Consider the following 27,766-nt stretch of genomic DNA (forward strand, 5'->3'; position numbering starts at 1 on the left):
AAATCTGTATTTTTCTGTTCAGCCAAATAGGGACCCCCTGCTCCGTGCTTGTGCACGAAAAAAATTGAATGTTTCATACAGGGAAAACTTAATTGGCATGATTCTGTACGTGAGAGGCCAGCTGAGAGAATACTAGACTTCATGCACATTATGGGAATTCCCATTATGTTGAATTCAATACGTAGCGATTTGCAGGGTTGACAATCAGTGGCGTAGCAGAGGCCCCCGCAGACCCAACAATGCAGAGGGGCTCCGGAACAAAAGGGTTCCCCTAGCCAAACGAAAGAGCAGGGCCCCCGATTATCACGAACTTGCCCGATTCGCGATATTTTTCTGATAATAATACGCAAAACAAATAAATTCAATAGTACCCCAGGAAGGTACAATGATACCAGAAAAATAAAGCCAACAGATGATAGTTTTATAAGTAGGCAGCTTTTTTGATGTGGGAGTCTTCAGACGTCATCTTCTATATTTCAAAAATGATTATCCATTCTCCAATCAAGATATTTTCTCGAGAAGGAGAACAATATTACAGAATATTGTTTTTCCTCTTTTCATTCTAGAGAATTCGAAACCACGTTGAGATTGAGTTAAGAGACAATATTTCTCAGTTTCTTAAGTGTATTTGGATTTCTGTACTCTATCATCGCAGGTTAGCTCCATAATTAAAAACGTAGCTGATTTTTTCGTTGAGCGCCTTTTCTATTCTTTAATTTTCAATGTTCTTCGGTGAAAACAAGTTTCAATAATTTGATTTTCGCTATTTCTCTAGAATGACATATCATAGTATTTCAGGAAATTTTGGAACATGATCGGAAGTGAATATGTTTAACGGGTGGGTACAGATATTACAATAAAAGTTACGTTCGTGAAAGCTCAATTATTTGAAAGTATTAAATTCTTTTCATTCAACTAACATCTGTGACACTTTATTACTTCTTGCCTATAAAATTGTATTAATTATTGATCATCACTGATGAAACTCATAGCGGCCCAGAGAAAATTTTTGAAACTATAGTTTCAAGGATATTTTAATTCGGTAATTGAACGATAGATCTCTGGGAGTGAAAACTACAAAATATAACGTTATTCGTGTCCTTGTTTCTATACTTGTGATAATGATTTGATGGAGAAAGTCGATCCCTTATTATTATTTTATACAGCAGATCTATCGACTTACTTTGCAACAACTTCCTTGAGAAGCGTTATCAGGAATGATTTGAGTGCAACAACCTCTGTAATAAATAACACAAATTTGGATCTTTATAAGTCTAAAAACGGCAAGTATAAAAAAAATCGCAAAATTGGTGATCAGTTCTATGATCAAAAGAAGCTATAGTTGAACTCAAATCGGAATATTCTATCGCCCCCCAAAAAATTTGTGAATTTTCTTCAATTTTTACTTTTTCTCCGCTTTTTTCAAAAAAAGGTTCTAAGGTCCGGTGTAAATAAATATTTTATGTACTTGTTATTATGATGTTTGACAAAGGGCCCCGAAAATTGCACTGCCTAGGGGCCCCCCACATAACCATGGGGCAAAATGCAAATGATTGGACGGATTGGTTAATCCGTCCCTATACGTAATCATGATTGACCTCGTTCTGGTGCCTTCCATGCAAAGGTTGGCCAATCAGTTTCTGCATTTTGCTTTCTGCAGAGTGTTCGACAGTTTTCAGGTGGTCCTATTGTACCTCCAACGGAGTAGAACTATCAGCAACACAAACTACTCGATGGAGTTCTGACGAAACAGCCTTGTTTAGGAAATATTTTCGAAGTTATTATTATTATTATTATATTAGGATCTAGTTATAAATGGATATAAACATTCCGCTCCCGAAAAAGCTTGAGACAAACAAGATTACGAGACTCTCGCACGGGGCTGAGACGAGTGTCCGTGAAGTTAGCACCCACTTTTTCGAAAATGAAGAAATTTTTTTTTGCATTCGTTAGTAACTCGGTAGTAACTATTTGTAACACCAAAATTTTCGTTTGTACCTTAAAGATACTGGTAGAAAAACACCGCATTCCGCTGAGTGCTAACTTCACGGGCACCCACTGTTCGATTTTTCGCGAAAAATAAAATACACTTGGGCTGTCCATCGTTAGCAACTATTTGTAACACAAAAATTTTCGTTTGTAACTTAACCTATGATGGGAAAATGACACCCCAAAAATGCGAAGTCATCACCCACATTTTCGAAAATGAAGATATTTTTTTTGCATTCGTTTGTAAATCGTTAGTAACTATTTGTAACACAAAAATTTTCGTTTGTAACCTTACCTATGATTAGAGAATGACACCCTCAAAATGCGAAGTTAGCACCCACTTTTCGAAAATGACGAAAATTTTGCGTAAAATAAAGTAGAGTTGGGAAGTTCATCGTTACTAACGACTCGTAACACACAAATTTTTGTTTGTAACCTCACCTATAACGGGAAAATGACACCATCAAAATGCGAAGTTAGCACCCACATTTTCGAAAATGAAGATAATTTTTTTTGCATTCGTTTGTAACTCGTTAGTAACTATTTGTAACACGAAAATTTTCGTTTGTAACCTAACCTATGATGAAAAAATGACACCCCCAAAATGCGAAGTTAGACCTACATTTTTGAAAATGAAGATAATTTTTTTGCATTCGTTTGTAATTCGTTAGAAACTATTTGTAACACAAAAATGACAACTCCAAAATGCGAAGTTAACACCCACTTTTTCGAAAATTAAGAAAATTCGTTCTGCATTCGTTCGTAACTCGTTAGTAACTATTTGTAACAAAAAAATTTCCGTTTGTACCTCAAAGATACTGGTAGAAAAACACCACATTTCGCTGGGTGCTAACTTCAAGGCCACTGTTCGATTTTTCACGAAAAATAAAGTACGGTTGAAAAGTTCATCGTAAGTTACTATTAATTTTTTTTGCATTCGTTTGTAACTCGTTAGTACCCTGTTACTAAATATTCGACACACATAATTTTTCATTAATAACCTACTCTTCAATTGAGAACACCCCTTTAGTGCAAAATTAGCATATACACATTTTGGAGAATTCTGAATTAGTGTATTGCTTCCGTAAAATGAGTACTTCCTCTGTAACTACATATTTATTAATTGAGAAATTCTGAAAGTTTTGAGAAACTGAATGTGTGATATAACCTATTAATGCAATGATTATACCCGAAAGTTATATCTACCATACATTACATTAAAATTTGTTTCACGAATATTAACAGATGAAGTATTATCGAAAGCAATAAAGTAATTCAGTATTTTCCAAAATATGTATGTGCTAACTTTACATTTTATTGGTGCTATTTAGTTTATTGCATATAAGGTTACAAATAAAAAATTTTGTTTTACGAACACGCTCCCAGCGGAATGCGTTGTTTTTCTAGCACTATCTTTGAGTTATAATACGAACATTTTTTTGTTACAAATAGTTACTAACGAGTTACTAACGAATGTAAAAAAAATTATCTTCATTTTCGAAAGAGTGGGCGCTAACTTCGAATATTGGGGGGGTGTCAATTTCTCATCATAGCTGAGGGTACAAACGAAATTCTACAAATAAAAAAAGTTACTAACGACGTACATCTATTGGAAACAAAGAGCAAATGGAGATTTTCCTAAAAATGTGTATTTGCTAACTTCGCATTTTGAGGGTGTCATTTTACCAATATATGTTAGGTTACAAACCTTGTTACAAATAGTTACTAACGATGGATATTCTAATAAGTAAGTAAGCACCCAGTGGAATGCGGTGTTTTTCTGGCATTATCTTTGAGGTACAAATGAAAATTTTCGTGTTACAAATAGTTACTAACGAGCTACAAAAGAATGCAAAAAAAATTGTCTTCATTTACGAAAAAGTGGGTGCTAACTTCGCATTTTGGGGGTGTAATTTTTTCATCATAGGTTAGGTTACAAACTAAAATTTTCGTGTTACAAATAGTTACTAACGAGTTACAAACGAACCCAAAAAAAATTATCTTCATTTTCAAAAATGTGGGTGCTACCTTCGCATTTTGGGGGTGTCATTTTTTCATCATAGGTTAGGTTACAAACGAAAATTTTCGTTGTACAAATTGTCTTCATTTTCGAGAAGTGGGTGCTAACTTCGCATTTTGGGGGTGTCATTCTCTAATCATAGGTTAGGTTACAAACGAACATTTTTGTGTTACAAATAGTTACTTACGATTTACAAAAGAATGCAAAAAAAATATATCTTCATTTTCGAAAATGTGGGTGCTAACTTCGCATTTTGGGGGTGTCATTTTCCCATCATAGGTTAGGTTACAAACGAAAATTTTTGTGTTACAAATAGTTACTAACGATGGACTTCCAAAGTGTATTTTATTTTTCGCGAAAAATCGAACATTTGGTGCCCGTGAAGTTAGCACCCAGCGGAATGCGGTGTTTTTCTACCAGTATCTTTAAGGTACAAACGAAAATTTTGGTGTTACAAATAGTTACTAACGAGTTACTAACGAATGCAAAAAAAAATTTCTTCATTTTCGAAAAAGTTCACGGACACCTGAGACGAGATTCGGCACTAGATAAGACTGGAGTCGACGAGACGAGACTTCATATACTATCGTCGAGGTAAGACTTTCAGAAGTCTCGACAATGTCAATGGTTAGATTCATTCTCATGAAGGTGTAGGCAACTTCAGAAAATTGAACTAAATCTCTCATCATATATGTATTCAGATACAACATAATTCTAGCAAACACAGATGTAAATCATGTATTATTTTCCGATTGGTAATTTTCTCCATGTTTTCTCCTGGTCAATTCCTTCATTTCTTCGACTCGCATGTTTAAATCGTTCAAAGATCTCAATATTTCATCGTTATTTTGGTTGAACTCCTGAAGGGCACTCCTGTCCTTATTTCTATTCAAGTAAAACATTTTATTCAACGTGGATATGAAGACAGGCATCTGCTGGCACCCATACTCTGAGACGTAATTTCTTGCTACGCACTTGTTAGTTCGTAAGAGTAATGTGATGACGTCATCTCTTCTACCGTATGTAGAAAAATTTCGACAGAGTTCTTGAATAAACCACGATCCAGATTCGTTGTTTCTGAAGGATACGGAACCTGCAAGTAAAGACCATTTTTAGTTGTAATAAACATCCAATCTGAAATAATTAGTGCGTGATTTAGAACGAATATTTTATATTTTAATATGAATATAGAATATCCACCATCCATGCAAGAAGTGATTTATTATAATCCATACGTTCCCATGGACTTATGATAGTCAAAAGTCACTTGTAGTTGTGATTTTTCACTCAGTATCATTTATTCTTGACGTTAGTGATCGAGTTGTGAATACAACAATCAAACTGTACATTGGACGTTATCCTGACTGTCCAAGACCATCAAGAGATATCATCAGTAGAATAATGGACAACGCGAAGTATTTCGTTTCTTTTTATAAAAAAAATCAGCGAAAAGAGAAATGTTGTGGTTGACGAAAATAAAGAAATTAAAGTTTTGGATCCTCTCAATCCACTGATTGTCGAAATGATACTGACCAGAATCTAGGATTGTTTTTCTAGCGTCAGGTGGATTTTGAAGAAACATTAAATACATCCTGAAAAATTCAATTTTGAATTTGATCCATTGATAATTTAAACATTTTCCTAGATATTTTCATCCTTGAATCAATGTTCTTATTTACTTCTTTATTATGTATTCTTCTTTATAATTCATTCTTCTTTCTTATTCAATCTTTAGGATAATTGGAATTGAAGTAATTCTTGTATTTCTTCACAAACCTTTTAGGGCTTTCACTCCCAATCTCTGAAACAAAATCAATTAAAAATGAAATCAACGATTTGCTCCTGCCCTAAAAGGTTTGTGAAGAGATGCAAAATCCTCCCAAAATAAATTTCAATCGATATCTGAAATTCTTGTATTTCACAAGAAGTAATGCCACAATTGTGATTTTGTTGTCATTGAAGTCGTAAATGTAATTTATGTTCGACTGCATCATAAACACTTCATTTATGAATTCGTTTAGTGTCCATAATTGACTACTTTATTGGACACCACTTTATTGGACTCAACTGTCACTATCATTCTGTCAAGTAAATATACTAGATGCGAATAACACCTTATTCAAGGAAGACGAAATGAACTTCGACCTTAAAACAAAAGTATGAATAACTATTCTAAGCATTAGTGTGGTAGTGAATATTAAAAACACATTCTTTGTTATCATAAAAAGTCGAGCTCGAAGTGAAAGCACAGTTTTCGATCTGCAATACTTTTGATCAACTACTTCCTGGCCCAATATTCTGGTGGCAACACTTATTTTAGTACTTTCTGATTCATCTATGTAGTCCATAGCGAAGAAACTTAGTGAGCTTTCAATTCACTATTGAATAAGCCACAATACTGTCTTCTGTTGATTTTACAATTTCCTTCGTTTTATACCACTTGTTATAGGCCGCATACATATTTTCATAAGCACTTTTAGCTTGTGCTTTTTAGCACAAAGAAAGATTCTTTGTCGCTTACGGCTAAATTTTCTACGTTTTCTTCTCCAGTACTATCCATTTTTTGGATTATTATGACGTTTGTCACAGAATCAAGGAAGTAAACAACTGTGTTTACTGAGGTTGCTAAGGTCGCTGGTTACTAAGGTAAGAAAATCAAAAGCACACTTAATGTTTTTCAGTAATAAGCCATTTTGGAAAATACAATTGCTGCATTGCAGTCGAACATAAAGCTTTGTATGCAACTCGTACATAATTAGGCTTTATGGACTTGCCCAAGTTATTGGCCTCGCTCGCTTTGCTCGCTCTGCCATAAACTTCTGGACTCGTCCATAAAGACCTAATTTATGTACTTGTTACATAAATAGCTATTATTGAATATCTGTGTCATACAACATTGCTTCAACAGTTTCTGAAAATTTCATCCTTCCAATATTCCAACCTATAACCATTTTCCTGATCATTCTGGATAGATAATAACTCTGGAAAGCTTCGGAAAATCAGTCTTATTCTTACCTTCTACAGAAGAAAAAACTATCACCATATCCGGAAGTATGGAATCCACAGTGAATGTTGTATGAGGTACTATAAATACTTTTTTCAAAAGATCTGACGGCTTAGGATGGTTGGAGCCCTTGCATGCCTATTTAAAAAAGATTTAGATATGACAGTATGAGATAGAGCTGTTATTGGAGATGTTCACATACCTGGAAAATGAACAATTTTGGTTTGTGGAGCAGATCTTTATTTTCAGCAAACTGTTTCCACACAGCTGTAGCACTGAATGTTTTATCTCTTGTCATGAGTTTATTCTTGTTTGTACCATGGGTGAGAAAAAATACAATGAGGCAATTGAATTCACTGAGATCATCTTCGAGTACTGAAAAAGAATACAAAAAGTTAAAAATGAATTTGAAGGCCAAATGTTTTTTGAGAGGAGCATATTATAACACCATAAGCGTCGAAAAGTTTTCGTGACTATGTTGATAGAAACAGGAATTATGCTAGCTGTACATTACTCTGATTCATGGCAGAACACTGCCATGCTCGCACACTGTGCGAGAGTACAAGTTTGTAGCAAAGTTTTTTCCCCCAATGGGATCATATAATATTATTGAAACCACGAATGTGTCTAGATGCAGTCTTTTATCAACATCTTCGTTATAATATTGCAATTCTATTGGAAAGTGAAGGGATTTTATTTCTCTAGAGGTGACGTATGAAACAACACAGAAGCAATTATTTTACATATTTCTGTGCTCTATTAGGAGGAATTGCTGCACTCGACCACATAATGATAAGATATTAGGAATTTATTGAAATATCAAAAAAAAAAAAATTAAACTGCCTTAATGAATGATATTTGAATCATGCCACAGCTAGCTAATATGTGACTTATGTAGTAGTTTTGAAGTAGACATGAACTGGTGCTTGCTTCAAAATTAAAATCGAGTTGTTCGACCTTTTTTCTATAAAATAGCAATTACTGAAGATATCAATTTTATGCGTTACTTTTTAATTGCTTTGTGTAATTAACGTTATACTGACTATGCATGTTTCCACTTATTCAGTTGCTTTTGATATTTGATATACAGGGTGTTCTACAAGCTCTATGACAAACTTTGACAGAAGGTAGCTGTGCTTCTTTTGAACATTTTTTCCTATGAAAGTAGGTCCGATTCGTTTTCCTTTAGGAGTTACAAGCATTTGAAAATTTTTTATCATGTTCTGATTAAGTAGGCGGACAGAAAATATCGGTTTTTAATTATTCATTTGACACTTGTCCCACTAAGGATGGTATCAACAATATCCATAATGAACATGTATGAGCACTTCAGAATCCATATAGCATTAAACAAAAACAATTTCAGCAACGTTTCAGTGTAAATGTTTGGGGTGGGATTTTTAAAAATGATTTGATGCCACTACATGTTTTAAATGATCGTTTGAATGCAGATTTGTATAAAAATTTTTTGGAGCACAATCTTTTCGAATCATTGATGACTTAGAGCTCAACATTGTTTGAAATATGTGGTATCAGCACGATGGTGCACTACCAAATAGAGGGAGGCAAGTAGTCAGTTGACTGAATAAATGAATAGGTCAAGGAGGACCACTTCGTTCGCCTGATCTAAATCCCTTAGATTTTTATTTATGGGGACATAAGAAGCAGCTTGTTTATCATGTTGAAATCCAATCTCATCAACAATTACTTGATAGGATTCAAGATCCAGCGAATCAAATACGAAACGACGCAAATCTGATCCGCCGAGTAACGGCATCTTTAGTTCGTCAATGTGAAGCTTGCATTCAAGCCGAAGGTGGACAATCTGAAAAATTTTTATAGTCTCAAAATTTCCATTTATTATTATGATTTGAACATAAAAATATGATTTTTCAAATGCTTGTATCTTCTAAACAAAAACGAATCGGACATATGTTCATAGAAAAAAAAAAGTTCAGAATAAGCACAGCTACCATCTGTCAAAGTTTGTCATAGAGCTTGTAGAACACCCTGTATTACGGATGTAATAATTTCAATGAAATGACATTCAGAATTGGCTATAATAGTTCATTTACTTTCATAGAAGTAAGTAGTAGTAGTCGTTTGGCCATGGAATAATTTTCAGTTTTTGTAGGATGCCAATCCTACTTCTAGTCACACATGGAATTGCGTCAATGTCAAAACGACGGTACACAATTTCCTACAAGCATATGCAGGAAATACTTGTCAAAAAGCAAAGAAAAAGTATCAGGAATTGCTCTTTTGAATTGAAATCTGCTCATGATGATTTTTTGAAATTAATAATTTATTGGACGATTTAGAACATATTCGATGTAAGTGTGAAATCGATGAATGTAAATTACCTAATTGAATATTTGTTTCATCGGAATCTTGAATACTTATATTTTGGCTACATGTTTCCACATTCAAGAAGAAATAGTGAGTTAAAAGGATGAAGAAAATTGAGGATTTTACTTTCAGAAAAGATCTGCACTGATAAATTTGAAAATATACTTTGAAAAATTTTTTCATTTTCATTACTTCAGTGTTGACACACTACTTATTCATACGAAAGATAATTCCGAACATACAGGGTGTCCCAAGATTAATAGGAATAAATTTGGATATAGGTTCATAACCTCAAAATAAGACGAAAAGATTCTATGGAAGTATGCCCGGATGAGATTCGTTGAAGAGCTACATTGCTTCAAAGATGAAAACAAGATTATAAATTTATTCAATTTTTGCGAAGTGCGACCAAGATAAACGGATGAATTTTTGTAGAGTTATGTTTCGAATAGAAATGCACCTGAAATTCATTTCTTCAGTCATATCTCATAGATAGAGAAGGGAAAATTGGCAGCCCCTTTATATTTTTCACCATAACTTTTCACAGGCTTCGAATTTTATCATTCAAAATTATGGTATTGAAAAAAAATTCCATTTGAAAACTTTATTGTTTCTTGAGATTTAATTATAGAAATGATAGTATAACTAAATAAGGAATACCTTGAAGCAGTTTATATAAACGTTAATTAATTACCTTCAGCATATATTGTCGTATTAACTTTTTTCTGTAAATTCATATTGTGAGAAATATGTAAATACCGTAATGCCTTGTAGAGCGGACAATATACTGTAACCAGTCCGGCCCTTGCGGTCGGACCTTTCGAGAACCACAGCGGTAGCGAGATTCTGGAACAACCGCGAAGGTACCTGAATGTTTCCGGCGCCTATATAAGCCCAGCGGAGGAGCAGGTACAAGTACAGTTATAGTTCAGAGTGCAAGCGAATAGTGGAAATAAATACGAGTGGAAATAAATAGTTGTGACATAGTTAGTTTGTGAGTTATAAGTGTATTAAGTGTAAATAAATAATTTAAATCAGTTGGACGTTTTAATCAAGCGAAGAAAACGTTACATTGGTGTCAGGTGTGGGGTTCAACATCGCTCGAATAAAATGAATATTTTCGGTTATTTGGAGTACATGCCAGTGACCACAAGACTACAGAACGCGATGGAGACTCAAGCGGTAATGGACTTTTTGAGAAAATTGAATGAGAAAATGGACGAGAACTCTTGTAAGTTAAATGAACAATTGGAAGAAAATTCTAGAAGATTGAATGAGAAAATGGACCGGATTAGGGAAAATTGTAACGATGTGGTGAGTCAACTTACAGATAAATTGGATGAGCAACTGGAAACATTTAAATGAAAAATTCGATAAAGTGGACGAGAGATTCGATATAGTCAGTGGAAAATTTGACGAGGTTGATGAAAAGTTTGACAAGGTTAACGGAAAGTTTGAAGAAATGGCAGGAATAAAACATCATGCCAAATTGATAGATTCCTTGAAAATAATGTCAAATAGAACAAATATTCTGGCTTCATCACCGTACAGCACAGCGAAAGCGGTAAATGATGGCGAAGGTAGTAGAATGAAGATCAAACCTCCAACTTTTGATGGAAAAATACCCTGGTCGACATATCCAAAACAGTTTGAAGCTGCTGCGCTGGCGAACAATTGGAGCGATAACGAAAAAGCCACGGCATTAATATTAGCTCTACGAGGAGAGGCACTCAACATTCTGCAAACGATTCCGGAGAGTCAACAAGCGTTACGAAGTTCTTACATCGAAACTTCAGATGAGATATGGCGATGCTCATCTTCAACATTACCATTTACCATGCACAAATAAAGAACCGAGTGCAGAAAACAGGGGAAAATCTCCAGGAGTTTGAAGCTGATGTGGTGAGATTAGTCAGGCTGGCTGACTAATCTGCTCCAGATAGCTTCCTGGAACAGCTATCAATCCAGACATTCGTGGATGAGATAAAGGATAGTGAAATACAACAAGCCCTGAGACTAGCACGCCCTAGAACCGTAGATGATGCCTTAGCCCAGGCCTTGGAAATCGAAGCAGCGAAGCAAGCGTCGCATAGGGAACACCTTCGTGTAAGACAAGAGCAAGAAACAGATCGATCTGTCGAGGAAATTGTCAGAGAAAAAGTCCGCAGAATATTGCTTGCTAGGAAAAAGGATGCTGTGTGCTGGAACTGCAACAAAAGGAGGCATTTCAAGCAAAATCGTCCAGAATTTGAAAGGGCTACAGCTGGGAAAATAAAAGGAGTCGTTGTGGTAGACAATCGCTCGACCAAAACCATTGAGTGTCCCCAGAATTCCAGCCATTGTTCGCGCCTGGAAGGAAAGATCGATTTAAGGCGGACCACCGTAATCGAACACGACTGGCTGGAGAAATTCAAAGAGCACAAGAAGAAGATAACGACTTGAAAGTAATCCTGAGTTGGAAGAAGAGCGGTAGACGACCTACTTGGGAAGAAGAATCCAGACTGAGCCAGAATATAAAGTCGTATTGGGCACAATGGGAAACGCTGAAGATTGATGGAGGTCTTCTGAAACGTTGTTGGGAAAATGAAGATGGAACTGAGCAGAGACTTTAGTTGATTGTGCCGAAGAGCCGTGTGACAGACATTCTGACCAGACTACATAATGGAACTTCAGGTGGACATTTCGGGATAACCAAGACGTTGAAAAAAGTCAGGCAGCGATTTTATTGGCTAAATTGTAAGAGGGACGTTAAAGATTGGTGTAGAAGATGCAAGGTTTGTGCTGCTGCTAACGGACCTTATGGTAAAGGAAAAGCAGCAATGAAGCAATATAACGTCGGATCTCCTATGGAACGAGTAGCTATCGACATCGCTGGCCCCTTTCCCGAAACAGACCATGGAAACAAGTACATTTTGGTAGCGATGGACTATTTCACGAAATGGGTGGAAGCCTACGGTATTCCTAATCAAGAGGCAAGTACGGTAGCTGATAAATTGGTCAGAGAATTCTTCTGCAGATTCGGAATACCTCTGGAGCTGCATTGTGATCAAGGCCGAAATTTTGAATCGAAGTTATTCCAAAAAGTATGCAGCAAATTGGTGATTCACAAAACAAGGACTACACCTCTTCATCCACAATCAGACGGCATGGTCGAACGAATGAATCGGACCATGGGAAAACATCTAGCCAAAATAGTTTCTGATCACCAGCGGGATTGGGATGAATATTTACATCTATTCACCATGGCATATAGATCTTTGGTTCAAGAATCTACCAAGGAAACACCATCCAGTATAATGTTCGGCCGAGAAATAAGGCTGCCTTGCGACTTAGAGTTTGAATGTAAGCCTGGAGAAGACGTAGCTGGAGAGGACTACGTTAGTAAATTGAGGAACAAGCTGGATTACATTCATGACAAGGTACGCAATCAAATGCAGCAAGTAAGTGACCGAATGAAAATGCGCTACGACATCAAGGCTATTGAAGGTGGATTCACCACTGGAGATCTGGTGTGGCTACATAATCCACAAAGGAGGAAAGGTTTTTCACCAAAGCTGCAGAGACAGTGGGAGGGACCGTATGAAATAATCAAGAGGATAAATGATGTAGTTTACCGGATAAGGAAGCTCCCCAGAGGAAAACCAAAGGTTGTCCATTTCAACCGATTAGCCCCGTACGCGCAGGACAAAGAAGAAGTACGTCTTGTGGAAGCCCCGATGCAAGGTAGCAGCGATTACCAGAAGTTTATGGATTGTTATGGTGAGACACGCGTTGCACGGTTCGGCGTTACACAGGAAGTACATCAAGATCTCTTTACCGTGTCTGAGGAATACTCTCTCGTTCATTGCGTAGCGAAGGACCTTCGTATGAGCAAAGGAATAGCAAGAGTATTCAGAAATAAATTTGGACGTCAGGAACAACTATTGCGACAGCAGCCAAGAATCGGAAAAGTTTTGAAATTGAAGGCTGAAGGTCGGTTCATTTATTACCTAGTCACCAAGCAACATTCCTATCAGAAGCCAACCTATCAGAATCTATGGACGGCACTGCATAGCTTGAAAGAAGACCTTCAACGCTTCGGAGTTAGGAAATTAGCTGTTCCCAAGCTCGGTTGTGGATTGGACCAGCTGAATTGGCGAGTTGTGCGAAGCATGCTGGAGGTGGTATTTCAGGGGACCGGTATACGGATCCTGGTGTGCAGTTTCAACCCGAAGCAGGCCAGGGAGCCTGGAAAAACTGTGGAGTGCTACTTCCATCAGAATGGCTACTGTAGGAATGGTGATGAGTGCAAGTTTCGCCACGGTCCTCGGAGAAATTCACTAAATCTGTTCTGGGACAGAACAGGCTTAAGGAGGGGACAGTGTAACCAGTCCGGCCCTTGCGGAAGGACCTTTCGAGAACCAGAGCGGTCGCGAGATTCTGGAACAACCGCGAAGGTACCTGAATGTTTCCGCCGCCTATATAAGCCCAGCGGAGGAGCTGGTAGGAAGTACAAGTACAGTTATAGTTCAGAGTGCAAGCGACTAGTGGAAATAAATACGAGTGGAAATAAATAGTTGTGTCATAGTTAGTTTGTGAGTTATAAGTGTATTAAGTGTAAATAAATAATTTAAATCAGTTGGACGTTTTAATCAAACGAAGAAAACGTCACAATACAACCCAAAAATTTTTCGGAAAGCGTGATAACTTCAAATTTTCATGTGTTTTCAGTGAGGAATGTGCCAAATTTACAAGGAGAACAGAAGAACCGACTTATCTGAAAAAAATGGACGATACTTAATCATTTCACAGAAGAAAATAGTAAGAGCACGAAACTGCTGTTGACCGAACAATGTGAGTTCGGCCGAGACACTTTCCGCAAGAGTTAGGAACAATATTTTTTCTACAAGCGCTTGAAATATATAACCAATATCCATTTTACTAAACAGATCAAATTTGATTTCATAATATAAATAATGACAGACGTAATTCTACATGTCCGTTACCATGGTTGTCTCATCGTTGGCGTTCGGTGCATAGATAATTTAAATTACTCTTTAATATTTGGGCGCGGAAGGTGACTCTTTCCGACTCGAAATGCGTGTGGAAAAGCGATGAACGCGCACGCTTGAAGAAAAAATTTTTTTGAGGCAATAGGCAATTTATTTTCATTGTCTGTGTTATTGAAATAACTAAAGCCCGTTTGTAACAGCCGAGAATTATCTGGAGAATTCTCAACCAAATTTTGGTAAGAATGCGGCAGAGATTATTTTATATGCAACTGAACAGTGAATGCTACCGAAAGAGAGTAAATTTTCTAGAGAATTCTCGGCTGTTGTAAACGGGCTTTAGGAAGCAGAATATATTTCAACACAGAATATCAAACAATATCATAATTTCAACGTTCAGATTTCAAGGACGAATCCAGATTTCACTCTAGGGTGATCCAATTGGGTCAATAATTTGGCAGAAATGGAATTTTATTGTGACATATGTTTATTTCTCACCTGTATGTATCGCTGAGTACATTTCTGATTTGGTCAGATCCGTAAAAACGTGTTTCGATCGAATATTAAAGCCTAATCTCGAAAAACATAAAATAATTTCATTCACGTCCTTATAGCTACCCGTTCTTGTTTTTTCATTATTGAAATGAACTTGATTGAAAATAATTAGTAATCCCGGCTCTCTTCCTTTCCTAGGATATTCGAATTTATCCAAAATGTATGTTGTCCTCTCTTCGAAACGTCCGAATTGTTCTGCATCATCTGAAAAAAGGACTAAGGTTAGATGAATAAAAAAAAGATTATCACACCGATGCCAAAAAATTTTGTTAGATAGAAGGTTCTTAGGAATAGATATCTATAGGGTTGAGAGTTTTCTTATTAAATACTTCGAAGCTTCTTCAGAGCAAAGTTTCTTCAAGAGAACATAATAATATATATTTGACCATTTTGAATTTGAAAGTTTGTAACATATTCAACTAAAATCAAATAAGTACCATCAGAGAACATTAATTTCATCTGCGCCTTGAGGAATGCTTCTCCAGAGTACCAGTGTTACTGGCAGAAATACAGGGTGTTTTCAAAAGTGTTCTTTTTTTTTCGACAGAAGGTAGAAGTCATCAAAAAGTCATTTCACAAAAAATTGTCTATATAAAATATCCAAGATGGCTGAGCTACAACCCCTAGAAGTTCGACAAAATCTCATTCGATTTCAAGTACGGGACTGTGGAAGGTGACTCCGGCATCGGAAAAACGGAACAAAACATAAACCTACGGCTGGAAAAGTACATCCGAGACTATCTGATTAGTTGCATTAGGTCACTTGAAAAAATTGTTGTATCGTGCGATTTAGGGTGAAGAAAATTGGGACAGTTTATTGCTTATGTTGACAAAGTGATATCATTGTTGCCCTATTTCATCCCATTTCTACGACGATTGTTGGAGGGTTCGAACAAGAAGAAGATTGTGATGACCATTGTGATAAAATTTGTGAACAATATGATAGAGGAAATTTTATTGGTGAGATGTTTTGTAACCTAAAAATATATTATTCAAAGCACAAATATAAAAGAGTTATATAGCAGCTATGCTCCTATGTTGGCCTCAAACAAGGAACACATCTCTTCTCTGAGGAGAACATGAATAGTTCAAATATGGATCACGCAAATATTTGTTCCATATGAGAAGTATGAGAACTATTTCAGATCACAAAATTGAGGTCAAAAGAATAGTGTACCAAGAAATAACACCAGAAAAATATATGACATCATGCCAAGCTGGGTTTATAACTGTTTTCCAAGAAAAATCAGAACAGGTTTTGGCACTTTCATGCATTCCATAAAGTGATCAATCAACAGTTCACTAATCTTTTGGCAAAGTTAACAAAGTTTTGGAAAAAATTGTGTTCGTATATTTGTCTTTCCGTAACTCCCGAACTATATGTCCGATTTTGATGAGAATCTCACTATAGCGTAGAGAATTCAAGAAATTAAATTTTCGTGTCATTCCTAGGAAACGAAAAGATGATAAAAAATATTGATTTGTTCTAAATAAGTTGTGCATGAAGCTGTTGATTTCAGGCTTTTATGGCCGACGCTGGGTGAACTATAAATACAAAATTGAAGAAATACGAATTTGAGCAAGAAACGGTTACTCAGGGCTAAGGGTTGCCGAGAAACCTATGCTCCCTCTGCACTGGTAGCTACTTGGTAACAAAAATAGATTCAAGGCTGTTCAGCTTTTTTATATAAATTGCAGCATCCCACACAGCATGAACAGTATCGCAGTATCGGTCAAATTGGCATTGGTACCTACAGATTATACTTTTATGAAATTCGGACAAAATAAAAAATACTCGATCTACAGGATGACTCACGGTGGGTGGCATATTAGACGTTTACGGAGAACGGATCATAGGATTGCTCTCAGAATTTGGCTACTAGGGTTTACGGTTCTGATCTATATCTGCTCAAAATACTTCTAATGTTGCTGTCACACGAAAAAATACTAGACACTTCGTTATTTCAAATGGGACACCCTATTTACTTATTATAACAACATTTTTCGCCTCTCTATTCCCATCTGAGAACCAAGAGGTTTTTGTAAAAAAAACATGATATTATATTAGATGCGTGTTGTGATTGTTTCTGAAAATAACAAATGAAAAGTGGGGAGTTCTATTTGAGAAAAATCAACATTTTGACGTTTTTGTAACGAGTGAAAAGACGAAGAATGTTGGAACGCTCTGTATATCTCAAACCAAGTTTTTTCTACATGAAACTCATCCTCTGGATCTCAGGGATATATTTTCAAAATTTCAGCTTCCTTAATTATGAAATGTCTTTCCTGTGCCTATTTCATTGGATCCATGTTTATAGAAAAAGTATCAAGAAAAGGTATACGGAAGTACTAGACAAAAATACTCAGATGGGGATAGAGAAGCAAAAGAATTCATAACAGATGGGGGTTCCATTTGAAATAATGAAATTTGTTATAACGTTTTGAAACGTTTTGAAATGTTTTCAAACGTTCGAGAACTCAGAATGGGAGGTGTTCACACAGCCCGTGCCTGTCCGAACGAGCAGTTGTTCTTGATGATTCAACGAGGTCTCTCTAAAGGTGCATTTATACCAAACGAGCACTGTTTTCGAACGTTTCAAAACGTTTCGAAATGTTTTCAAACGTTCGAAAACTCAGATTGGGAGGTGTTCACACAGCCTGCGCCTGTCCGAACGAGCAGTTGTTCTTGATAATTCAACGAGGTCTCTCTAAAGTGCACCGACATGGCGCCCTCATTATCTAAAATTGCAATTTCTACTGAATCTATAGTAATCAGAGTCTCTGATAGTAATACTCTCTCGACTGAAAGAATTACGCCAAAGGAGGAGACGAACAACCTGGGTCAATTCTTTTCTGAAAGGAAGAAATTATACCCAGTTGCTAGATGACTTGAGAGCAGACGAAACTGAACTTTTTAGAAATTTCTGCCGCATGTCACTATCGGATTTTAATATATTACTCGCCAAATTTGAGGAAAAAGTGCCAAGAAAGACACCAATTATCGAGAGAGCATTCCAGCGTCGGTTAGACTTGCACTAACACTTCGATTTTTGGCTACAGAAGATTCTTATGGAAGTGTCATGTACCTTTACCGAATTTCAAAACCATCAATATCGAAAATTATTACCGTCTGTCTGTGAAGCCATCGTAAATGGACTCCATTTCAAATGAATTGATTAATTATGAAATCACGATTCAAGAGATATCACCAAAATTCAAAATAATTTAAATACCAAGACCCAATAACTTATCACGGTCCACAGGTGTTTTCGATGATATGACGCCAGATGTGCAAGGAAATCAGAATCCCTTTGATGATTTGTCGGTTTACCGGCATGAGACGGAACGGGATCGAGCTTTCTTAAACGTTTTGAAACAGGCTTCGTAAACTTTATTCAGCGTCGATGAGTGTTTACAGCGCCTGTGCATATTGCGTGCATTGTTCGCAAACAGTGCCTTATAAGGAAACATTACTTTGCCCCATACATTGGTGAAAATTTCATTTTTATGGACGTTAATGCCAGACCCCATCGTGCGCGCATCGTTCAGGAGTACCTTGATGAGGTTGAAGTCTCTCGAATGGAATTACCAGCAAGAAGTCCAGATCTCAATCCGATTGAGCAGGTTTAGGACAACCTCAATAGAAGGTTGAGATGTTCAGAAAATCATCCAGCTACTCTTAATGACTTAGGAATCCAACTCGGAGAAATCTGGGAAGGATTAGATCAGAACATTTCAAGATCACTCATTTTGAGTATGAACCGTCGTTGCCGAGCTGTAATTAACGCAAGGGGTGGAAATACCAAGTATTAAATCACTTATCAGCATTTCAGTATTTTGAAAATTGTTCATTTCTCTTCTTTTACATAAGATTCGGTGAAATCCTGAATTTTTATTCCATTTAATGTGTCTTGTTTCGTTCAAAACCTTCCCGAGAGAACATAAAAAATAAGTTATAAAGTCAATGTAGAGTTAACTTTCATCAAAATTGAGATTTTCAGAATGTGCGTTAATTTTTTTGCGCAGTGTATTTGATTGTCTTTCCTATGAAACGAATTTTTGATTAATTAACGTAGATTATAAATGAACGGTAGCAACAACATAACTTTAAAATGGAACAAATAAATTCTCATGAAAATTGTATACCTATTCTGGCTTATTTAACCGTTGCGAATAGTTGTGAAATTGATCGCGTATAATTAGGGAGGAGAAATTATGTATTGCTACTCACTGTAACTTCCCATTTAAATTAATTATCATCCAACACGTTCGAAACAATATTGATATAATAAGTACTTACATATTATTATTTTATTCTAAGATATTCATATTTATATTGACTCCATTGGGCACTGAGTATATTAACCTGTACAATTCTCGTGGCTTGTTTCTGAAAGCTTATATATACTCAGTGATTTTGATTCATTTTCATCGTCGATATTAGCAATGAGTATTAATTCACCAACTAATAAACTTCCTGGTAGTTAGTCTTATTTTTCCACGTTACAACATAATATTAGAATTAATTGCAAAACTAATCACTAAGACATTTATAGAAATATGCTTGAAAGGGCTTCCAAACTTTCCTCATATATGATTTGAAATACGGATAAAAGTCGTAATCCACGACTCACCAATTATGACTGTAGATGGCTCGGTTACTTTGACCACTTCCGGTTGAACATACTGAAAGGCAGTAGCATCTATTGTATTTGAGGTGGCCATTGATATCTATAGGAAAAACTAGCACAATGCACCGAGTACTGACATTCTATAAACAAAGCTAACTGCAATGGGGAATTATCTTATCGTTAATCACGTTTTCCAAAGGTGAAACTAGATTATTGCAATAAAAAAATATTGATTGATAAAGTCCAATTTTTCGATTTGTAAAATTGGCTCAGCTGATTTGAGTTTTTTTATAATCTATTTGGTAATAATGCTTCTGTTACTTTTTCGATACCAGAAAGACTGAAGAAATTGTTTCTCAAATTCGATATAAGTAGGTATAAAAGCTCTAAGCTTTTTGTAACGACTGTTTGCACTACTACATTATATCATCCTGATTCTCCAAAGGTACTGAAGTACCCTTGAGAAGCTATGTGAGCTTGTACGAGTTCGGAGAATGATTTGAGTTCTGTGTTGGCTTTGTTATTGTGTCCTTACATCACCTTAGGCACGGCACTCTTAATTTAGACCCAACAGTGAATGATAATTTCTCGATTAAATATGACGTCAATTCAACTTCAAAACCTTTGAAATATTCGAGCTCAGTTTTCAACATTGGAAAAACTATAATTTGCGTGTTATACTTATTTCCTGCGTTCTGAGATAGGAAGATTTCATTACATACGAGGGTTGCTATTTATGTATTGAGAACCGGGAAAACTGGAATTGCCCGATGAAATGTGGTACTGAAAGCTCGAAAATTGAAATTTCCATAGTATATTTTCTCAGAAAGTTTCGACGTGCGAGCAGTATTTGTCTCTAATATGGAGATGACAATTCGAAGAATTGTCGTTCCATTAATGCGTGCTAGTCATTAATCAGCGAAGGAATTCCCAGAGAAGCTGAAACATATATACAGGGTTGGGATAAAGTTTGGCACCAAATTAATATCTTTAAAACAAAACGGGCGATATTTTTGAAATTTGGCAGCTGAGTGTAATGGACCACAATGCATCTGATGAGAATATTTTCATTAATGATATACTTCCGGTTTAACCGGAAATGACGAAACTTTTTTTTATTTGAATGGGACACCCTGTATATTTCTGCAGATTCTGAAAGTGCACCTTGTTTCGGATCTGTCCATATCGGGTTCCATGTAAAAATTATCTGTAGAAAGAAGAAATTCAGTCTTTTTGTACATTTGAAAAAAAATCCATTCAAATAAATAAATCGTTGTTATTTGTATCAATAGTGAGAAATAAAACGAAATACTTTGTATTAGATAACTTTTTCTGCTTTTCATGACGTATTTTTTATGAAAATCTATAAAAAGAAGAAATACAGGGCTTTTACAAGTAGAAAAAATTTATCTGTAGCTTCAAAGACAATATAGTTATCAGAACTTTTCGAAATTGTCAAAATTTCATTTTTGCTAATAACTTAAAAACGAAGAATCGCTTCGGTTTTCACCATTATTTGTTTTTCTGAAAAAGAGCTCGGTTCTCGAGATCCTCTGAGTAGATAACGAATATTCCCCACCCTGAAAGAAGAAGAGAAAGTAAACACAGGTACACACAACACAACACTAGAACACACTTCACAAATACAATCACAATCATTGTCGCCACTATCACAGCTCCAGGCATAGCTGTTCGACTGTTCGAGCCAGGAAATGGCCTCTTGTGTCGAGCGCAACAACTCGTCGCCTATTCCAGGAAAGGTTGTGACCGATAGAGCTAGGGAAAAAAGGATGACACGTTTCCGACCTCGATTTTAAAAAGATTGTTGATGGCCAAAACCGCATCCTTCTATCTTCTTTTGTTTTCAAGTTATAAGTGAAAACTTATTTTTCGGCTTTCCGTAGGTACTGGAGCCTGTAACGCCCTTTTCTCGGGTATCTCGAGCGCCAGAGCTATTCTGGGGTGTTAGCGGTAACCAGTGAAAGTCAAAACCAGAGTTCACATATTTATTCGTTGATTCGTAGTGAGGAATACAACAGGCACAATTATAGTTTCGGTCTAGTAAAAGATACAAAACTAAAGATGTTTCCCTCGGAATCAAATACAAAAATGATGGATTCACGGTGTGAAACGGACGGAAAGAAAGAAAAGGGGATCCGATCTCAAACGTGTCACGGATGGTATGGAATCGTTCGCCAAACAGAACCAAAGATACCCTGAACGGACAAGGTAATTGGGGCTCAGTTTCAAACTACGAGATTGGAGGTTGGGGAAAACACTGTACGGAGTTAGCCAACGGTCCTCTATTCTGTTTTCCGCTTCTGAAGTGTTTTCATGCCAGCCAGAAATTTACTCACAGCACAAAGAAAGGAAAAAAGGTCTACATGTGTTGACCACGTTGGTTTCCGTTTCTGACGTGTTTTCACGCCAGCCAGAAATTTACTCCCAACATGGAGAAAAGGTACACAACGAGTTACCACGCTGGTTTCTGTTTCTGACGTGTTTTCATGCCAGCTAGAAACTTACTCCCAACATGGAGAAAGGAAATGGGATAAAGGGTACACAGAGGATTACCACGCTGGTTTCTGTTTCTGACGTGTTTTCAGGCCAACTAGAAACTTACTCCCAACACGGACAAAGGAAACGGGATAAAGGGTACACAACGGGTTACCACGCTGGTTTCTGTTTCTGACGTGTTTTCACGCCACCCAGAAACTTACACCCAACACGGAGTAAGGAAATAGGATAAAGGGTACACAACAGGTTACCCCACTGGTTTATGTTTCTGACGTGTTTTCACGCCAGCCAGAAACTTACTCCCAACACGAAGAAAGGACACGGGGTAAATAGTACACAATAGGCTGAAACTGAAATTCTCAAGTAAAATATGGAAGGTTATCTTACCTCTGGGCTCGATTGCGGTGTGATTCTGGATTCAAGGCGGCTAGTCGGGGGTTTTGACTCTAAATCGTCGTCTCTCAGCACAATTCTTCCCGAACAGTTAGGGTTGAGGGTCAAAACAGCTTCCACATACACTCAACTCTATCGAGATTCAAATGGCACTTTGGTCTCAACAGGATTAATCGAATTCGCAGCCTTTATCGAATTTTAAACACTACTCGAACAAGATTCAATTGAACGGTCTTCACGGCTTGTATCAAATTAACAGAATTTATCGAATTAAATTACCTGAGGGGAAGTTGGAAACTGAATGTGCCTCAGATGTAGAAAATCGGTAACATTCGCGTCGATCTGTCTATCGGTACCGACAGAAAAAACTCGGTTATTATTCAATTCAGGAGGTTTTTCACGGCCCGACATCGTTCTTCAGAACTGAAAAAATGGTTAAAAAGGCGTGTAAAAACGGCGCCAATGTTAACAGTTTCGAACGATGTCGTTCGTGATGTTCGTTCGTTCCTGAATTGTAAACTGAAATTCATGTTAAAAATCGAAATGAAATAAGAATTATTCAAAACGAAAGAATTCTTCTAAAATGATGGGGCCTTTTTGCGTAAACAAATTCATCCTCATTACCCTTTCGTAAAGTATAAGTGATATCGGAAAACAAACGTTACATTCTACATACAGTTTTTCATGTAGAATGCAGTGGCGTAGTCGAAGATTTTTTTCAGTCCTCCACTTCAGTGATGCAGTAATAACTTTTATTTTTTTGAATATAAGCCCTGTGTTATTTTCCGAATGAAATGTCGAGTATAGTACTTTTCGTCCGCAAACTCTTTTCGTCTGGCTGTTCGTCACTAAGATACTAATACAAGAGGAACGATTGAATCAACAGAATTTTATGAAAACATAAGTGGCCTTGACAATAACTGTAATTTGCTGTTGTCAAATTAATTATTTATGAAATCTGCTATTTTTCGAGCGAATTAGGTATAGTCCATTCAAGAATGATTGACATCCCAGTAGGTCTTGAAAATCCAGACGCAGCTTAATATCTGATCACAAAATATCTTCAATAATTTCTGTAGTTTCACTCACAGGACAGGAATATGCAAATATAACCTAGACAAGCATTTGAAAAGAAGAAATATTTGAATTCAGAGCATATTAACCCTTTCCAGCACAATGATGGCATATGGCATCATTGGGTTAAGAGTGTCCATTTCATTAAAACAGAAAGCTATTCCACAATGAGCTCTGTATGATTTGGATCTATCGTTCATTGGTAGATGACATTACCAAAATTTGGGTTATCACCAATGTATTTAGTATACTTCTTATACATAGTTATTGTTAAGAAATATTTTTTTTCAATGGGCAGATAATAAATCGGGCTGGAAAGGGTTAATCAGCATTCAAAATTGAAACACTTATGTTTCCAATTTGTAAGATTAAATTTAGAACATAAATAGCAGTACAAAATTCAAATTATCGTCGGTCAGTGCATAGATTCACACAGAATAGGACTATAGATCACTGTTTATTCACAATACCAACCTGAATTCCGCTAAACAAAATCTCAACTTATGAGCTATTACCAACTTAAATTCGATTTTCCATAGCCACCCGAGATGTCAATCATCCTAGAACGGACTTTACGTGGTTTGAATGTTCATTATAATCCAGAATGGATAGTGATAGCGATATGGATATCTCTAGAGCTGAGAAAATTCTGTCCATCAAACGGGTACTTAAATACTTATTTTCATAAAGGTATGTGAGTTAGACGAAAAAAAATAATATGCACCTTGTCAAAAAACTATCTATATTGTCTCGCTTGCGACTACAAGCTTGACTATAACTGACTGTTTTTCATCCTTGTTACATAAATAACTATTTCAGATAATTAATTATTATTTACAGATTGTTGAACAAGTTCATCGGCAGATTATGGAAGTTCCTCAATCGAACATAAATTTTTTAGCTCAAAGTGGAGGAGAGCGATGCTATGTTCTTCAGAAAACCAAATGTATAATAATTAAATAGTTATTCATTAGTGTGTTTTCTTAAAATTATTGTATCGCAGTATCCTGGTCGTACCAAGGCTTTGTCAATCAAGGATCAATTCGTATTATACCCCATTGACGAAAAGTAGCAAATGACGTCACAAAAGGCGGATCACTTCTGCCAACTGTATCTATTAGAATGCGCACGAAACTGAGTAATTTTTCACAGTTTGGGTTATGCTACGTGGTAACGTAGCATAGTTTTGAGTCCAATGGCAAGTGGACTAGCGATTTATTTCGATCGTTTTGTTTTGGTCGAATAGTTAGGTTAATCAAAATTTCAATGAATTCAAAGTGAACTGGGATTAGATAAGTCATTCAGCTTCAGCCTCCTAATTGTAGAGACCTAGAAGTTGTCGAATAGGTTTTGATCAGTATATACCTAATTACTTAATTAAATTTTTTCAACTTCACCTATGTCTTAGTATTTAAAAGCTCATTTAGAAATGATTGAAGAAAATGATACTGAAAACAATCAATAAAAGTGAAATGTTTATCATTACAGAAACTTCACTTCAGAAAGGTCACGCCTAAAGGCAATAGATTAATAAACTGATTCACGATGGCAAATTGGCTAAATTCAATTCATATCGTAACACTTGATATTAATATCAACGGGTGGTATGCATCTGAATTAAATCAGTTGATCACTTTAATCTTCTATTTCACACGAAAATTCTTTATAACTAATGTCAGCAGTAGAAGGTAGGATTGTTTTGACAGTCTGGCAACGATATATTGTACTTCTAACTGCTGACGTTATTTCATTCTTAAGATGGACAAAACATATTATTCCGTTCTTTATGAAAAATCAGTTTTTTGAACTGGCATATTATTGAATCAGATCTTTTTAAAAAGAAGCTATATGGAAATGCTTTGGAATAATCAGTGGATAATATACAGGTTGTCTCATTAGAAATATGAAGGTAGTTATTAATTTTTTGAGCCACATTGAAAATATTTCAGATTGATAGAGCAGCTGTTCCTACTCAAGAAACACAATTTTCAATAAATTTGCCTAATATACGATCGACCAACGCCCACCCTGTATAAATAGGTGAACGACTCCCATTGAAATGATTCATCTCGATGTTCCATCAAAATTAATATCTGATTAGATATGATAATAGTCTCATTTAGCCGAACAAAGACTCTGATTCAGTAGGTGATGAAAATTGTGCGACGACTGAGAATCTAATGAATTTTTCAGGGATGAAAAATATTGATTTTCCACCCTCAACAGAGCTTATACCAGATGAATATGATGTGGAACTGGATGGAAGGGAGTGTGTACATATTTTCACACGGACTGACGAACTTCTTGAAAAATGTGTTGTGTTTCTAAAATCACTCAATATAAAATTACCAGAAACAAACAAACATAAAATGGATACTACAGAAAATGTTCTGCGAACCTTGAATACGGGTGAGTAAATATTTTTGTAACCGGTTTGCGAACACATGAGCTTTGATAGCCTTCCCTACAATTGAACACAACCGGTTATTTGTAGCAAATTTTAATTGATAAAAAATTGGTTGACTTAGCTTAGCTGCGTTTCTTGTAGTGACCGAATGACTTCAGACAGTAGGTACATGAAACTCAGATCCACGCGGTTATACCAAATACTTATCATGAAATCTAGCATTTCAGAAATATTCAGAACTTTAATTAACAATGCAACGTCACAATTCAATATAATGGAATAAGAAAGAAAAACGAGAAACTCGGCATACACTAATTCTACTCTTTTCTACTTCGATGAGCTATTTTACATCACTCGTGCCAAATATGCATCCAAGGAATATCCGGTATAATTAGAAATTTGTATGTCAACAACTATCACCCCGAAAAACTAAGGAAATATATCTACGGGACGATATTCCTGATGAAAAATGTAAGATTAACTTTATGTCTTTGTTTCCGAGATATTGAACTTCAAATTTTTTTCGTGTTATCAATTTTCAACTTCACTACATAATAAAAAAACACAGAAATAATTGAAGCAATGGTTCCGAAACGCTACCATTATCATCCATACAGGCTGGCCATTGAAAAATAAGGGAATATTACTATAACTATGTAATTGCATGTTCTTGATAAGTAATGACCAGTGCGTAGACCTGTTGTTTTAAATTACCCATACAAAATAATCCAAAGGATTCAAATCAGGGGATCTCGCAGGCCATAGCATCTAACCGCGCTGACCAATCGATATCGTACTGAAACTTTTATTTAAACAGGCGACAAAATTTCTTCCAACTTCCAACATGCGATGGTGATCGGTCGTGCTGATACCAATACGACTATTAATCAAATGCTGAAATAACTCACAACGAATTTTCGTGTGAAGATTAATTATGATTCATTCAGATTCTGATGAACTCAATTATTTATATAAATGATGACAAACATTCATTCACTTTTATTGATTGATCAATAACATTCCCCTCTTAGTGAGTCTAGTATCTTACTTAATTAGCATCAATTTTTTTTAATACTGAGACAGAGTTCTTCTTCTTCCACGTGCATGAACTGAGGCCTAGTGGCCCAATGTTCGTCCGCTTGTAGTTGAAGAGACTCAAACCCTGAGACACGTGGACAAAAATGCCACAAGTCGACAGAGAGGGCATCACCATAGGAATACTGGCTGTTGTGTAACCTATAGGAAAGCATGACAACCTCTTCAAGATTGCCGCAGATGAACATAATATGTTCAACAGCTTCATTAGTGCTCCTGCACCAGCGGCACAGAGAACAACTAGTCAGTCCCATTTTTTTAAAATGTTTATTAAACAGGTGGCCATTCATTGCCCCAGAATGAACATGAAGTCACCTCTTCAAGATTTCCGCAGATGAACATAATATGTTCAACAGCTTCATTAGTGCTCCTGCACCAGCGGCACAGAGAACAACTAGTCAGTCCCATTTTTTTTAAATGTTTATTAAACAGGTGGCCATTCATTGCCCCAGAATGAACATGAAGTCACCTCTTCAAGATTTCCGCAGATGAACATAATATGTTCAACAGCTTCATTAGTGCTCCTGCACCAGCGGCACAGAGAACAACTAGTCAGACCCATTTTTTCAAAATGTTTATTAAACAGGTGGCCATTCATTGCCCCAGAATGAACATGAAGTCTCGTCTCATGGGATCTATAATATCTATAGTCTCGTCTCGAGTCTCGTGGTTTATAACGTTTTGTAAAAACGACATATTTGAATCTAATAGATATTTAATCAACTGGATTGTTTAAATTTCACA

General features: G+C 36.2%; 2 protein-coding genes across 2 annotated transcripts in view; one reads left to right on the plus strand and one right to left on the minus strand.

Annotated features, from left to right (window-relative positions):
- Positions 1–4,687: 4,687 nt before the first annotated feature.
- LOC123313484 (caspase-6-like) lies at positions 4,688–19,697 on the minus strand. Its single transcript, XM_044898395.1, has 5 exons — positions 19,540–19,697; positions 14,849–15,109; positions 7,216–7,388; positions 7,025–7,151; positions 4,688–5,102 (listed from the first exon to the last, which is right to left on the minus strand). Exons 1-5 carry the CDS (start codon positions 19,628–19,630, stop codon positions 4,744–4,746), a joined length of 1,011 nt encoding a protein of 336 aa, XP_044754330.1. The 5' UTR covers positions 19,631–19,697; the 3' UTR covers positions 4,688–4,743.
- A 5,974-nt stretch (positions 19,698–25,671) lies between these two features.
- Positions 25,672–27,766, plus strand: part of LOC123322543 — a 51,632-nt gene continuing 49,537 nt past the window's right edge. Inside the window, exon 1 of the mRNA XM_044910487.1 lies at positions 25,672–25,929. Coding sequence (XP_044766422.1) covers positions 25,701–25,929 — 229 coding nt within the window. The 5' untranslated portion in view covers positions 25,672–25,700. The remainder of the gene's footprint in view (positions 25,930–27,766) is intronic.

This window comes from Coccinella septempunctata, chromosome 1 (assembly GCF_907165205.1).
Source record: "Coccinella septempunctata chromosome 1, icCocSept1.1, whole genome shotgun sequence".
In the NCBI taxonomy this organism is placed as follows: Eukaryota; Metazoa; Arthropoda; class Insecta; order Coleoptera; family Coccinellidae; genus Coccinella; species Coccinella septempunctata.